General features: G+C 35.0%; 6 protein-coding genes across 6 annotated transcripts; 3 read left to right on the forward strand and 3 right to left on the reverse strand. All coding sequences in view use genetic code 12, as the record gives it.

Moving 5' to 3' along the window:
- Positions 1-80: 80 nt before the first annotated feature.
- On the reverse strand, positions 81-1162 carry BGL2 (glucan 1,3-beta-glucosidase; the record flags this gene model as incomplete). The annotated part of the gene is made up of 2 exons (XM_049407623.1): positions 81-944; positions 1100-1162. The coding sequence occupies 2 exons, from the start codon at positions 1160-1162 to the stop codon at positions 81-83; spliced, it is 927 nt and encodes a 308-aa protein (XP_049262982.1).
- A 523-nt stretch (positions 1163-1685) lies between these two features.
- J8A68_003738 (putative methyltransferase) lies at positions 1686-2876 on the reverse strand (the record flags this gene model as incomplete). Its single annotated transcript, XM_049407624.1, has 1 exon — positions 1686-2876. One exon carries the CDS (start codon positions 2874-2876, stop codon positions 1686-1688), a length of 1191 nt encoding a protein of 396 aa, XP_049262983.1.
- A 339-nt stretch (positions 2877-3215) lies between these two features.
- On the reverse strand, positions 3216-4634 carry BFR1 (Bfr1p; the record flags this gene model as incomplete). Its single annotated transcript, XM_049407625.1, has 1 exon — positions 3216-4634. One exon carries the CDS (start codon positions 4632-4634, stop codon positions 3216-3218), a length of 1419 nt encoding a protein of 472 aa, XP_049262984.1.
- Positions 4635-5707: 1073 nt separating this feature from the next.
- IDI1 (isopentenyl-diphosphate delta-isomerase) lies at positions 5708-6571 on the forward strand (the record flags this gene model as incomplete). Its single annotated transcript, XM_049407626.1, has 1 exon — positions 5708-6571. One exon carries the CDS (start codon positions 5708-5710, stop codon positions 6569-6571), a length of 864 nt encoding a protein of 287 aa, XP_049262985.1.
- A 2900-nt stretch (positions 6572-9471) lies between these two features.
- J8A68_003741 (uncharacterized protein) lies at positions 9472-12396 on the forward strand (the record flags this gene model as incomplete). Its single annotated transcript, XM_049407627.1, has 1 exon — positions 9472-12396. One exon carries the CDS (start codon positions 9472-9474, stop codon positions 12394-12396), a length of 2925 nt encoding a protein of 974 aa, XP_049262986.1.
- Positions 12397-14538: 2142 nt separating this feature from the next.
- On the forward strand, positions 14539-16221 carry J8A68_003742 (uncharacterized protein; the record flags this gene model as incomplete). Its single annotated transcript, XM_049407628.1, has 1 exon — positions 14539-16221. The coding sequence occupies one exon, from the start codon at positions 14539-14541 to the stop codon at positions 16219-16221; it is 1683 nt and encodes a 560-aa protein (XP_049262987.1).
- Between the last annotated feature and the right edge of the window lie 662 nt (positions 16222-16883).

The following is a 16883-nucleotide window of genomic DNA, read 5'->3' on the forward strand; positions in this document are numbered from 1 at the left end:
AGTATGCATGAGATCCAATAACGAGAAGAACCTAAATCCTCCTCCTTGTTAACAGAAGCTCTCTCTCTCAAGAAAAATCCTTATTCGAATTTACAATCAATAGGATATTTCAAGTTTCCATTTGAATCCCAAACACCCCAATGTTTTTCAACATCAGAAGTACCAGAAGTATTTGGTTTCCAAGCTTCATCAAGAGCTTCGAAAACAGCCACATTAATACCCCAAGCTCTCATTGCACAAATAGCTTGTTGCCAATAATTCTTTGCATTAGTGACACTAGGTTGAGCATCATCAAAATGAGTACCTTCAGTTGGCCAACCAGTTTCACCCACCCAGAATTCGATATCAGTTGAACCCTTGGTAGTTTGAATGACTTGTAATGCTTGCATGATATCATCAAAGAAGGAATAAGATGCATTTTGATTGGTTTGTCCTTGCCAATAAGAAAAGGCATTTGCATAGACGAAATCTGCTCCTTGAATTGCTGGTTGGGAAGCTCCGTCAACTAAAACATTCCAAGAATCAACAGTTCCAACTGGAATACCACCAAATGATTTTCCATCTTTATCGTTGATAGTGCCAACTAATTGTTTAATAGTAGCAATCTTTTCAGCTAATTCAGTAGCGGTTAAATCTCCTCTGTATAAAGCTTCAGAACCAACTAAAAAGACTTTAATGGTTGAGACGGAAATTGTTGGTAAATAAGTCTTAAGGGCGTTGATTTCAGCTTGGAAGTGGGCGTCATCGGTTGGCCAAATACCAAGCATTAATTGGAATCCTTCAGCATCGGCGGCTGGACCTAAGTTTTGTAAAGTGTTACAATCAGAAACAGCATAAGTTTTGACGATGTTGGTGTATGATTTTAATAATTCTAAATCAGATTCGAATTCAGCAACGGTTTTACATTGACCAGAGTTATCTTGGACACCTAAGTTGAAAGCAAGCTATATTAAAAAAAGTGTTAGTAACGATGGTATTCACACACATTGATTTAACCACGGAACGAAAAATTGTGCGAGCCAAAAAGATTAATGGTTGGTCTCTTGATTTCGGTGGTTATATTGAGGACTCCTCGAGGGGATGATGATGATATACATACGCCTCCCATGGCAGCTGCTGAAGCTAAGGTAGCAGCAAGTGTAGTTAAGAATTTAATTTGCATGTTTGATGTTGTTGTTGATATTTATGACGATTTGACGATGATGCTGATTTGAAAAATATGAGTTCTTTTCTCCAGAATGAATATATTTATATATGGATTCTAAAAGAGAATATTACAGGGGAAAAGGGATGATAAGATCAAAATGAAGTGATAATTCGTCGTCTTCTTTTTAAAAAGGAAAATGGGAGAAAAAGAAAAAGGATGTGGAAAGAGGAAAAGCTATAAATAAATATTATTTATCATGAGAGAAGTGTCTCTGAAATGAAACAATGGGAAAAAAAGATCCAAATGAAATTTTATGAGCGTTTATGCATACATAAAAGTACACGACCACTTTTTTGGTTCGAGAGAATTATTTTTAGAATCAAAAAAAAGAAAAGATCAACCGAAAAAGCGACAGAGAAAAAAATACGCCCAATCTTACATGATGATTTCCTATTTGGTACAAGGGCAAATATTTTACAGTTTATGCATTAACTATATATTTTTTTTACATGTTACACCCAGATTCTAGAACATGGTTCTATAACATCAATTTAGTTAATCCAATTAATACCCCATCTTCAATTCTAACACCTTTAGGTATATCCAACTTCCCGTCAAACATTTGACCAACAGATTCAACACCTTCAAGATTTGCCTTATCAAGTTCAAAACATGCTTGTAAATCCTTATAATTCCCCAAAACCATCAATATATTCTGCGGTTCACTGTCGTCTTCTTCTCCGGCAGCTTGCTTTGGTTTAGAATATACTGGCACGTTATTTAAATCTTCAATCTTGTCATTACTTTGGAAATAATCATCACAATTGATATACACACTTGAAGAATATCCCTGAGGAATTGGACATTGAGTGAATAGTTTACTAAATTGCTTAACTAATCTAACATGATATCCAAATGCTCCTTTATGACCAACAATTCCATATGCTTGAAATGGAGATATGATTGTTTTATTTTTGATATCGACCGTTACCCTTGAATAGATTGGGATTTCTCGTTTGATATTTAATTCCAATGCGGTTGATTCTCCAATATTGACATATTTACTGATGGTAATTTTATGATTTGCTTTTACTTTCTTGACATGGTTTTTCTTTTTGATTTTAGGAGTTTCACGAGGAATTATTATCCCTTCTTTATAATCTTTGTAGACATTGTTATTATTCATGAATGGTAATGTGGTGATTTTGGGTAATTTAAATGCATATTTGAATTTTGGTAAGATGTTTTTAAATTTTGAATTTAAATTGGGAGAAAACATAGTCTTGACTAAATATGGTGGTGTAATAAAGAATTGTAACAAACTTGCCAATATCAATGACCTATCCTCTTCTTCTTCATTCTTCTTATTCTCTACAGGCACAACCTTCTTCTCTTCGGGTTTTCCCAATTCCTCATCATCGAAATTAAACTTCAACTTCTTCCCACCTTTGTCACTCACACCCACACTCACTACCACATCAGCCTCACTCTCGTGTTTCTTAGGCTGTGGCTCAGGAATATCAACAATCACAATCTCGACAACATTATATATCGTAGCGGCTTTGGCAATCAGATAGGCAATATTGGTGATTTGTTGCAAGTTATAGGCATTTTTCGATGAGATGACCGTGGATGGAATACAGATTGATATTTTTGTTTCTGGCGTTGATTTGGTTGGCTTTTTTGTGGATACTATTGTATCCTGTTCGGTGTTCTTTCTCTTTGCCATTGCTTATTGGAGATGGGGCTGGTTGATTGGGGGATGGATGAAGAGATTGATGGTGAAAAATTGATAATTATCTCATCGGAACATTTTTTTTCTGACCAGTTAATAGTCGCGACAGAGCAGGGAAGGAGACTGAGAAAATGGGTTGCAAAATTCTTTTACAAATAAACGATGCAATTATATATAACAGTAAATGATGTCTATTTAGAATATTTAAAATTTAAGTTCATGTATATAAGGAGCGGGAGGGGAGGGTGGGAGCGGGGTGCAGACAGGATTCGAAAAGCAGACTAACTTACAGAAAGACAAACCAACAGATTCACAACTAACATAAAGATTAGTTTAAGCATCAGTAGTTTCTTCTTCTTCAGCAACAACAGCATCAGCAGCAGCTTCTTGTTCTTCAGCAGCATCTTCTTCAGCTTCTAATTTGGCAATTCTAGCTTTGGCCTTTTCGATATTAATCTTAGTTTGTTCAGCTTGTTTTTCTTCAAGAGCAACCAAAGTTTCCTTCAAGATTTTGACAGTACCTTCAACTTCTTCTTCCTTGGTTGGGAATGGGATAGATAAATCACTTAAAGAAACAACAACATCTGGAGCAACAGTGAAGTTCTTAGATTTCTTCTTGTGTTGTTTAGATTTTTTAGATTTAGATCCAGCAAAGAAACTTTCTTGTTCCTTTTTCAAAACAACGAAATCTTCTGGGAATTCAACCTTTCTGGCATTTTCACTAGAAGTGGTGGCGGTAGAAGCACCATTGGTTGAATAACCCTTTGGAGCAGGTTTGACATAAGATGGGTCAAAGTAACTTAACAAGTTATGAATGGAGTTGATTTCTTCAGTGAAAGCAGGAATAGAAGCTTCAGCTAATTGTTTTTCAGCTTGTTCTTTTCTTCTTTGTTGTTTTTCATCTACCAATCTTTGTTTATATTCTTCATCACGTTTCTTCTTTTCTTCAGTTAATTGTTGTTTGAAATTAGCGAATTTTTCATCGAAATCAGCCCTTAATTTTCTAATTTGATCATATTTTTCATCCTTTTGTTTCTTGATTTCAGATCTCTTGTCATATAATTCATTTCTCTTTGAGATGATAGATTTATTAGAATCATTGATTTCATCTAATTCCTTTTGAATAGATTCAAATTGAGCTTGAAGTTCTTTATTTTGAATACCAGCTAATTTTTTCTTTAAATCAGCAATTTTAGTTTTATCTTGATCAATTAATTCTTGAGTTTTTTCAATTCCACCAAAATCTTTACGTAATTTACGTAAAGAAGACATTTCTTTAACAAAACGTCTTTCATCAGCTAATTTCAAATTACCAGCATCAATTAAGCCATCCAAATAATTAATTCTTGCATCAATTTCTCCAACATTTTTAAAATTGTTTTTAGAAGTTTGAGTTTGAATTTCAGCAATTCTTTTTTTCAATTGAGAATCAATTGATTTGATTTGATCATTGATAGCATTACGTTCATTCTTAACTGCAGATTGTTTAGAAATCAAATCTTTAAGATCTTGTTGTAATTGATTTCTTTTATCCATAACTTTTTGATCAATTTGAGATTTAGAAATTTGAACATTAAGTTCTTGATTTTGTAAATCTAATTTCTTAATTTCATTCTTTAAAGATTCAACTTCTTCCTTTAAAGCTTTGTCATCTGGACGTTTAATAAATCTCTTTGGAGCAAAAGACGAAGATTTAGCAGTGGATGGGGCAGTGGAAGAAGCAGAAGAATTGGCAGTAGCAGTAGCGGACATGATTATTTAATAGGACAGTATACCACAATGGGAAAGGAAACAGGAGCAAAAATACACGAATATAAAAACTTTAGAAGTTCTGGTTGGGGATGTTATAGAAGCTGAATAATTGTTAGTTAGTTAGCTTTTGGTGGGAAGTAGTTTGTTACTAAATAAGATCCCAAAAAAAGTGATAAAAATTTTCTAAATTGATTTCCAATTAATTTTTCACAGTATGAGAAATTAAAGTGTGGAAAAAATGTGTCGAACAATACAAAGTATACTACTCTCCGTACTAATTAAAATGGTGGAAGCGAAAAATTTTAAATTTATTTGAACAACGCAACAAATTAAATAATTTTTCATTATGTTCATTGGATTCTCTTAAATTCTTTTCCATTCTTAACGTTTTCTTATACTTACAGTACTTGTTAAATAGATTAAAATGTGTCTCAGTAGAAAAAATGTTAAATTAAAGAAGGTAGTGTACTTTGGATGAAAAATGCGTTTTTAGATATTTTTATACGAGAGACACTACTACTCTACAGATTTAATCTCCACCATTTAATTTTAATCTCCCGGGTGATATCGTTTATGCTTAGATTGTAGTAACTTACAGTCTTCTTAACTAACAATTGTTTATTATTCCATAGAAAACAATAAGCCTTGTATAGGCTAATCATCCTATTGTAACTATGTGGTAATTTTAATTAAGTTTACTTTGAAGTTTATTAATTTCATTATGTCTTGTTGCAATTTCTCTGATTCTCTCTTGTCAATTTTTCTCTGTTTAATTTCTTTTGCTCGTAAAAAAAAACTCAAATCAAAATTTTTCTAAGAATTTTTGTAAACAAAAAATTCTCTCTTTCTTTTTCTTTCTTAAACAACTAAAGACTCCCCCCTTGGTTTCTTCCAATTCTCATCTCATCTACTGGTCATCCTGCTATTTCTATCGTTAAGTTTCCATTTAACTTCCCATAGCTTTCAAACTTTTTCCTTATAATAAACTACAAACACCAGGTTTTAGACAAAACTACTACACTTCTAGAGATAAGCATTTTTTTTTTTACTTCAATTTTATACGACCACCAAAAATGTCATCAGAATACGCCCAATTAGTTGCCAGTCTTTCATCACAAGACATCTTAAACAAATGGCCAGAAATTACTCCATTAAAGAAAATCTCCGGTATCCCAAGATCAGCTGGATCAGAAACTTCTTCCGGTTCAAGTGATTCTGATTTATTTAATGGTCACGATGAAGAACAAATTAGATTAATGGAAGAATTATGTATTGTTTTAGATAATAATGATATACCTTTAGGTGCAGGAACCAAGAAATTATGTCATATTATGGATAATATTAATGGTGGATTATTACATCGTGCCTTTTCAGTATTTTTATTTAATGAAGATGGAAAATTATTATTACAACAAAGAGCTGATGAAAAAATTACTTTCCCAGCTATGTGGACAAACACTTGTTGTTCTCATCCTTTATGTGTCCCATCTGAATTAGGTGTTGATTCTAATTCTGAAGGTGGTGATGTTAAAAAATTAACTAATGCAGTTGCTGGAGCCAAGAATGCTGCACAAAGAAAATTAGAACATGAATTGGGTATTCCTTATAAAGATACTCCTTTAGAAAATTTCACTTATTTAACTAGAATTCATTATAAATCTGCTAGTGGAGATGAAAGTTCAAAATGGGGTGAACATGAAATAGATTATATTTTGATTTTAAAAACTAAGAATGATATTACTATTGATGCTAATTATAATGAAGTTAAAGATTATAAATACGTCGATGCTGACGCATTAAAAGAAATGTTTGAAGATAAATCTTTAGTTTTCACTCCTTGGTTTAAATTGATTTGTCAAACTTTCTTATTTAAATGGTGGAATAATTTAGATAATTTACAACAATTCCAAGATGAAGAAATTCATCGTTTACTTTAGAGATTTCATTTCAAAACAAAATGCTTTATGCTTTAGCAAAAAGGGACTTTCTTAGAGGAAAACAAATAAAGCACGGGATAAATTATTTCAAATAAACTATTTAAATGTTTTTCGAATTAATTTCAAAGAACTTTCTGTGTTAAGTTTTAAGAATTATTTCAAAGAGACTTTTAATAGTTTTTTAGTTTTGATTTTTTACGCGTTGTTTTGTGTATATAATATATAATAATAATAATAAAATTAATCATAATAATAATAAATTGCAACTCAAGGATAGTTTACTTTGGGACTGGATAGATTAAAGTTTTGACTTTTTCCTCTCTTTTTTTTGCAGCCAAAATATATCAATAACCATTGTTCTCAGATGACTTATAAAAAGCTTGAGATACAAAAAAACAACACTTCTTTAGTTTTATCACAGCCAGGATGAGATATAAATACCTGATCTGTAACAACTATTTAGCTGTTGAATTGATCTGACAATCACTCTTGAATCCTTCTATTTTCAACACTAATGCGACTTAGAAGAGAGTATGAATCATAAACATTTATCACAATAACCTAGTGAACATTCTAACAGATTGTAAATAAGCCCACAGGAATGGAAAAGATTACCGGTCACACGATCTGTTATTCAACCAGTGCCAATTGATTAAAAGGATTTACGATTCGCTCACAGTTCCAAAAAATAATGGCTTGGACAATAGCCTGGAGGAGCATAATATTATTTTTTACTTATTCTACGTACAAAGACTACAAATAGAATACCAAATTAACATGTGAAGGGAAATTTACAATTACTCGTAATTTTAAAAGGGAAGTGTTCAAATCTTTGGCTCATCGAAGAATGATGCATTTTAATGATTGCAAATCTTTACTGGTGTTAATGTAAGCACTACGCGAATCAGTTCAAATTTTACCTTATTTTTTGTACGGTAATAGAAAGCAAATATTTAGATAATAAATAATACGCAAATGTCATTCGAAAACCTCAAACCATTTTGAGAAATGACGTATAAAGTATCAAATGGCCGTATCTATGCATTATTTTGCAATAGAATATTTTACGCTTCCATTATTTTCGTTTTTTGATTTCAGGAGACGGAAATTTGTAAATAATTTTCATATTTTTAGAGCAAATTCATGGCTTTGACGTTTTCGCAATCATATAGACTCAGGATAGACTTATTCCGTATCGAATGTGCTGATAGTCAGTAGTCAAAAGTGAGCCACGGTGAGTTTGTTGTGTTCCTAATTGTTCGGCGGTTCCGGGTCAATACAATTTAAATTATTGATGTATACAAGAGATCGACATGCATGATAGGGTCAGGAAAAATAAATCCCAAATAATAATTCTGAAGTGAAGTATTTTTTTTTTCTTCCAAAATATTTTTTTTGCAACAATTAAAAGCATGCAGCACTACATTCTTCTACAACATAGGAACAAGATACGGCTTTGGGTCTTTAACAAAACAAAGGTCATACATCATTAAAGATTCAACATGGCTTTTATGATTGCTATTCTTAGAATCATTATATGTATCGCTGGCCACATGATCCATAACTTGTCACATATCCATGCCCACTCCTATTTGTTTCATTCACGGAGTGTTGATACACGAGAGACCTTTCTAACTAATCACCATTCCTAGTAGGCGAGAAATCATTTAGTTCTCAGTCAGCATTACCAACTGAACACGCAGGTAAGGAAACAAACAAAATTTGTTAAAAGACTATTCCTCGAAGAAGTTCGATGATGATGTAATGGATGACCCCAACCAAGCGAGCCAGCAAATTAAAAAATATCCCTCGGAAAAACAATGTTGGCTTAGATCCGAAACTGTCTATAAATGACCAAGGATATGCCGGTTAATTCTTTATTCGTCACACTTTATTTTTCTTATGACAGGACCCCACGGAAGCGGAATATTTTTAAGAGATGATCCGAATTCTCTTGAAAATACTGACATGATGAAGTTCAATAAGTTCGACCTTGTTTTACCAATAAGAAGCTCAGTGAAAATAAGGTAAATAATAGCATGAAGACTACAGCTTTGGAGCATAGTGTTTATTCAGTCACAACACGCTAAAGACAGAAGTGTTATATATCTGTGTTCTTGAAATCATCCCGTGAACATTATTATTTAAACGAAACTATTTAAATTCAAGTGCTTTGCATTTCGTATTGCAAGGAATAAAAAGTATAGTTTATCGAAAATAATTCCGGCTTCCCAAAAAAATAAAAGTTAAAAAATAATCTAAATTTAATTTGTTGTGGCAAGTGTCCAAACAAAGTGGCGCATGAGAACCGAATACAGAACACATGTAATGAGATCAACGCAGGTATGCGTTCTTTCAAGATGAGCTTCTTTCATGGTTAGACTTCATTTACAAACCAGACAACTAAACAAACTATGCTCGCAGTTACTATTGAGAAGAGAGATTTTCCAAGCATCTTTGAGTCTCTGGGTAACTATTGTCCACATCTGGATTATCCTTAATTTTCTCTTAATGAGTCAAGTAGTATTCACAGGTTGCAATGACACAAGGCAAAAAAAATACATACGCATAATCATATCAACAAGAAAAGAAGATGACATTGGAATATTTTGCAATTCAAGAATTTTACTTGAAAATCTATGTTTGAAGAATTTATTTTTTCTCGGAAAATTATTATCTTATTATTTTTTGCAACAATTTACGCGGACGTCATTATCTCAACGCACGAATAATAATAATATATGGATATAGCATCAATAAAGAGAGCAGATCATCCATCCATCACGAAATGATCGTATGACTTCTCTTGCAACTTATTATAAATACATCTGAATACTACAAGTTTGCTAAATTTTTACAATTAATTCATATTACTTCAAGACCCAGCAACAAACCTCAAAATGTTTAGCTATTTACTTTTATTATTACCACTACTATTAGTCGATTCAATTTCGAATTGCATCGACGTTCCCGGTGAACTTATTCTCAGAGGAGATCCCCAAAATGGCGAGGACTACACGGTTTCAGGTACATTGTCCATTGTTGATGTTTATCAAAGAGAAATTAACCTTGGAGATATTGCTATTGGTGAAGAGGGACAATTCTTCTTTACTACCACATTTCCTGACTACAAATATGATGTTTTTGAATTACAATTTCAAACTATTGAAAACCTTGGAACTTCCCGCTTAGACTTCAGTAATTATGAGCTCTGGGATATGTCTATTAAAAGCATAAATAACTTTGGTGATATGGCGCTTTCCAATAATGGAATGGCAAATTGCAATATAGAACTGTTAGTGAATTTCAACGAAGGACGTATATTTCTTGAAAATAATAAATATTGGAGTTACCAATATGTAAATGTCCATTCTTTTGAAAACGAAGGGGAAATCTGTCTTGGACCAGACATTTGGTTAAATGTCTATGAGCAACATCCCAAAACTGGACCAAACGGATGCTTTAGTATTTCTCTGGGAAGCGTTATTGAGATCCCAGGAGAGCTGCTTTCAACCTTCTGCTATCCACTGGAGGGCAATAATAATGTAGAAATTCGGTTTTCTTCGCCCCCTTCCCATCCTATTAAAGTGGCACAGTTTGGTGGAACACAAAATTATTTGAATACATTACGTTTAGAAGAATCAACACTCAGCTACAAAGCACCATATTTAAATGTTGTGGATTTTAATCTTAAAAGCTTTACCTTTGACATAGGATACGGATATCTTGAGGATAAATTTAAGAAGGAGAAGTTTTCTGGATCAACTTTCATTAGATATATGGATCCTGTACCAGATGGGGCTAATGACTGCACCTGCAAATGTGAGTTCACAAGTTATACTGTGCCTGGTGCCCTACCCACAATTTCAACTCAGACATCGTCTAGTCGTACTCGGACACTTACAATTACCACCTCTGATAATCGTTGGACAACAATCGTTGACCCAGATCCGTCAGAAACAGAAGTAACTACTACAGATGTAGAGGAATCAAGTACTATTGAATATGAATCGACTGAATCAGTTCCAGAATCCACTTCTGAACCAGAACAGACGACTTCGGAATTCGAATCTACTTCAGAAATAGAATCTACTACTTCAGAAATAGAATCAACTACGTCAGAAGAAGAATCAACTACTTCAGAAGAAGAATCTAGTACTTCAGAAATAGAATCTACTACTTCAGAAATAGAATCAACTACGTCAGAAGAAGAATCAACTACTTCAGAAGAAGAATCTAGTACTTCAGAAATAGAATCTACTACTTCAGAAATAGAATCAACTACGTCAGAAGAAGAATCAACTACGTCCAATGCCGAGTCGCTTACTTCAGAAGAAGAAACAACTACGTCAGAACCGGAACCAGAGACATCCGAACCAGAATCAACCACATCCGATGCCGAATCAACTACGTCCGATGCCGAGTCATCAACTTCAGAAGAAGAGTCGTTTACTTCAGAAACAGAGTCCACCACTTCCGAATCCGAGTCAACTACTTCAGAAGTGGAATCAACTACTTCAGAAATAGAATCAACTACGCCACAAGAAGAAACAACTACTTCGGAATTCGAATGTAGTTCAGAAGAAGAATCAGCTACTTCAGAACCAGAGCCAGAGACTTCCGAACCTGAATCAACTACGTCCAATGCCGAGTCTCTTACTTCAGAAGAAGAACCAACTACGTCAGAACCGGAACCAGAGACATCCGAACCAGAATCAACTACATCGGTAGAAGAATCAGCTACATCAGAAAACGAATCCACTACTTCAGAAATAGAATCAACTACTTCAGAAGAAGAATCAACTACTTCGGAATTCGAATCTACTTCAGAAGAAGAATCAGCTACTTCCGAACCCGAGTCAATTACTTCAGAAGAAGAATCCATTACTTCAGAAACGGAACCCACTACTTCCGAACCTGAGTCAACTACTTCAGAGGCAGAATCAACTAGTCCAGATGCAGAATCAAGTACATTGGAACCACTATCAACACCAGAAACCGAAGAGACTTCAGGTGCAACATCCGAACCCTCAACGAATCCCGAACCTCCTCAATCAACCAACTCTCCCACAGACTCGGAACCAAGCTCTAGCCTGTTTGCAGAAGACTCATCGTTCACAGATCCAATGACAACTAGTTTGGAGTCAGGAATCAGTAGTGATAATGAATCAACTAATCCGGTATACTCTATTACAACCGACCCAGACCCAATTGAATCTGAATCAGCATCAGATCCAGGTATGATTAGTAGTGTTGAAACACAGAGCATATCCGACCACTCGAATGCTAGTAGTTTATCTGAACCCTCAACCACTCCTTCCACGGTCACAACAAGCACTGCTACTTCTGATACAACCGTGACAACCACCATTGTAACGACAAGTTCAATAACTAAATCTACATTGTCTACTTTAACTGTCACAACGACCAGCCAAACTGTAACAACTATTTCGTCAGTTATAACTGTAACCACAGGTTCTGTAAGTTACAGTACCGGGACTGTTACAATTGTTCCAACCGTCATCACCAAAACTATTATCGTCACTACAAGGGTTCCAATTACCACAGCCGTTACTACTATGACCACCGTTGTTACCACTAAAGAAAGTGGAAGTGAAATGCCAACTGTAGTAACCAAGACCACTGGTGACGCTAGCATTACACCTTCTGACGTTTCAAACAGTCCTTCGGGATCAGGTACACAAAGTCCACTTCCAACACTGCAAGCTACAGCTTCACCTATTGAAGGTTCTGGTCCTAGAGTTCTTAGTCAAGGATTGTTACTGTCTGGAGTGGTGATTGTTTTGTTTGGTATTCTCATGTAATTTAATTAGCATGATTGATTCAGTCTTTCATCACAAGACATTTTAGTCAAAGTGCCAGAAATTCCTCCACTTCAGGTGGTTCTGATTTATTCAATGGCCAGAAGTTTGTGTTTTCAAGCCGCAGATTATTTTTATTAAAATAAAATTAAATATTTCTATACATAATTAAATAATAAAAGCCGTTCCTATGGAAAAAGTACAAGAGCAAAGCCTTAAAAATCTTTGACTTGATTGAACGTTGAGGTGTGAACATAAGTTTTATAGTACTGAATCCATCTTTTCAACTCTTCTTCAGAGGGTGGTACCCTCAGTCTATACCCATTGGACTTTTCTATAGTATTGGGTGTCTTTTGTGAAGCCGTCGCTGGATATCGTCCGATCTTGGGATAGTTTAGGGTTACAAAGTATGTTTCTCAACTTTGGGGTTAATAATTTTGCTCCAATGTCTTTGCCATATTTGCTTCGCTGTGGGACATAAGGTCAGCTTGTGATTCACAAAATTGATCCCTTTAATCAAATGACCACATAGCTCACAGAGTATATCTCCAAGATTATATCGTCCCATGGCCGGGCCAAAATTCAATCGTTAGATTGCCTCTAGGTGTTTCACTCTTGCACGAGAGAAAAGAAATAGCAAACTTTTCAGAGGTTAAAAGAGAAGTTTAATAATAGAGAACCATTTGATCCAGGTTGGCCATATGCTTGAAGTTTTGGACAAGGTATGTCCCCGAAAATCCTACTCTGCCGTCCCATCGTGGGATGGCTGGGAAGGATTCAGGAAGAAGAAAAATTTTCTTCATGGAATGTAGGTAAGGGGGGACGGCGTGGAATAATCTCTATGTTTAGGTCTTTAATTTTAGCTTTGAATATGATTATCATAGTTGTACATTATTCCAACCAAGCAAGGTCAACGAACACTCCTACATAATATGGCCACATGTGGGAGTTGCAAGCATTCGAAAACTTTCGAAATAATCACCGTTCCAGAAGAACCTCTATGAGGGAGAAAACCTTTACTTCTCAAGCCGCATTAGCAACTAATTACGTACGCAAGAAAGCAAACCTCGAAGACGTTCAATGATGTAATTTTTGTAAATGGAAATTGATGACCCACGACAAGCGAATGAATAAAATTTGTTAAAAAATATTCCTCGAAGAATTTCCATTATTGACCGTATATTGACAATGAATGACCAAGGAAATTTCGGCTATTCTTTTTTTGTCACACGTTATTCTTCTTATAGTAGACTCTACGGAAGCGGAATATATTCAAATAAGGAAGGGAATTCTCCACAAAATAATCTCTCACCGAAGTTCAATAAACATGACAAAAAACGTCCGTGGATTACCAGCAAGAATAAAATCTAGGTAAATACACATCACGAACACATCCCAGGAGTATATAGTTTGTCCATTAGCAACAAGCCAAGAGCAGAAGTATTTCTTTGGAGTTATTTAAACTAGTCTGAAAACACTGTTATGTAACCGGAGCTATTTATAATTAAGTGTCTTGTTGTTCTATTTCCAAAAATAAAAGTTATTAAAAATAATCTGTTGCAAATTTCTGTTTTTCCAAAAAAATAAAAGGTAAAAAATATTCTAAATTTAATTTATTCCGGCAGATTTCGGGACAATGGGGCTACCGGATAATCTAAACCAGAAAACTAACTAAACTATTGAGAGGCGGGATTTTCAAAGCATCTTTGAGTCTCTGAACAACAACCCTCATCTAGATTATCGTTAATTCCGTTAACTAGCCTAGATGTATTCATAGGTTGTGATGACGCAAGATATAAGAGTACATGCACTTCAGAATATCCACAATAAAGGAATATTTTGCGATTAAAAAATTCCCTTGAAAGGCTTTTTTTGAAAAATGATTTCTTTTTGTAAATTATTTTCTTATTTCCCTTTGCAAGAAATTAGGCGAACTTTACTATTTCGTTACAATAATTGAAACCCCATGCATAATAATATCCGGATATGGTATTAGTTGAGAGAAAGGTTATCTATCCTTCCCGAGATGAGCATATGATTTCTTTTGTAAAATAGTATAAATAGGTCGGAATACTAAGAGTTTGTTAACTTTTTACAATTACTTCATTTTCTTTCAAGACCCAACTACAAAAAACTATACTCAGAATGGTTAACAATTTACTTTTATTATTATCACTACTATTATTCACTTCATTTTCAAATTGCATCGAAGTTTCCGAAGAACTTATTCTCAGGGGAGAGCCCCCACAACAAGGAGGTAACTATTCCATTTCAGGTACATTTTCCATTGTTGATGCTTATGTATCGAAATTTCAGCTTGGAGATATTGATGTTGCTGAAGAGGGAAAATTCTTCTTTTCTGCCACATCTATGTATTCTTGCTTCCATTTTCACATTTTTGAAGTACGTTTTCAAAGTTTTGAGAACCATGGAACTACCCGCTTAGATTTCACTAATTACGACACCTGGGGAATTTCTTATGAAAACGTAAGTAACTTTGGTGATATGGCGCTTTCCAATGCTGTAAAGGCGAATTGCAAAATCGAACTGTTGGTGAACGAAGGTCGTCTATTTCTTAAGAATGTTGTAAATGTGAATGCCGCTTCTTTTGAAAACAATGGGGAAATTTGTCTTGGAGCCAGAAGCTGGTTAAATATCTATGACAAACATCCAAAAAGTGGACCAAACGGATGCATTAGTTTGGCCCCGGGAGGCACTGTTGAAATTATAGAAGATTTGCTGTCAAGCTTTTGTTTTCAAGGTGACGGGGCCGATGCAGTAATGCGGTTTCAGATACTCAAAAACAATCCAGATTCTATTAAAGTGGCACAGTTCGGTGGAGAACATAATTTCTTAAACTCTCGCAATTTAATAGACCCAACACTCACATACAGAGCACCATATTTATATGCTATGGAGGCGTTTAGAAAGTATACCTTTGACATTGGATTCGGATATGATGAGAAAAAATTTAGGAAAGACAGGGGACTGGGATCAGTTTCGATTAGCTACATGGATCCTGTTCCAGATGGGGCTAATAAATGTCCCTGCAAATGCGAGTTCACAAGTTATACTGTGCCTGGTACCTTACCCACAATTTCAACTCAGACATCGTCTGGTCGTACTCGGACACTTACAATTACTTTTATTGGCAATAATTGGACCACAATTGTTGATCCGGATCCTACTTCAAAAGCAGAGTTAACTACCTCAGAACCTAAGACGACTACGTCAGAAGAAGAATCCACTATCGAACCGGATTCAGCTGCTTCTGAAATAAAGCCCACTTTGGAACCGAGACAACTCCACAAACAGCCTTCAGAAACCGAATCCGCTTCTCTAGAACTAGAATCTAGAGCATCAAACTATACTGAACCATCCTTAACGTCAGAAACCGAAGAGACTTCAGGTGCAACATCCGAAGCTGTAACAACTATTTCATCTGTTATAACTGCACCCACAGGAACTGGACGTTGCATTACTGGAACGGTTACAGTCAGTCCAATCATCATTACTGAAACTATTCTCGTCTCTACAGATGTTCCAATCGACACAACAGTTGCAATTATAACAAGAACAGTGATCGCTACATATCCTGAACCTGTCATATCGACTATGATAACTAGGAAAGTTGCTCCAACCTCCACTCGTGAAACTCGCGGTATATCATCTGACGTTTCAGACAGCGTGTCGGGATCAGGTACTCAAAGTTCACTTTCAACACTTGATGCGATCGTTCTAACTGCTGAAGGCTCAGGTTCGCGAGTTCTTAGTCAGAGGTTATTGCTGTCTGGCGTGGCGGTTCTTTTGTTTGGTATTTTAATATAATTTGATTAGAAGATTGTGTTTATGAAAATTGATTGCGTATAGATTATTTTTAATATCTAATATTAGACTCTATTTATTATGAATTTATTTACTTAAAGCTGTAGATCTCAGAAACTGGAGGTCCTCTTTATCTTTGGTGATGAGTGTCTTACCACTTCAGCGATTTCCAACTCTGGCACAATAAAATGCTCTATTGGGAGAATTAAAGTTGAGATGTTTGTCAGAGTTTTAGATGCGAAGTTGTCAAACCAAGAGAGACAGAGAGAGAGAAGGCACTGCATAAAGTTGATGATCACTTCTGTTTTCTTTAAGTAAGCTTATTGCATTGTTTGTTATACATGGAAGCAAACTCCAAACCTAAACTCAAACATTACTGATGATACCTAAGATTTGAGACGAGAGAGGCGTTTGCAGCCGAATTTCCAATCTTAAAGTGTGGAACTTAAAGATGCAATCCATGGAAAAATCCGACTACTCCTGCGTACCGTAAGTATACGATAGTGTGGATGCCATCCCCTTGTTTTGAAAGCAACAATGTATTTGTGGTAACAGAGAAATATAATTCTGGTGAATAAAAAGTGGAGTTGGAAAAGAAGTCAATATTTTCTCATTTCCCGGGTCAAATTTGAAATCAACTCTACATCTGTGGTGGATTTTTTGTA

This window comes from Hemisphaericaspora subhashii (genome assembly GCF_019202705.1).
Source record: "Hemisphaericaspora subhashii strain CBS 10753 chromosome Unknown scaffold56, whole genome shotgun sequence".
Taxonomy (NCBI): domain Eukaryota; kingdom Fungi; phylum Ascomycota; class Pichiomycetes; order Serinales; family Debaryomycetaceae; genus Hemisphaericaspora; species Hemisphaericaspora subhashii.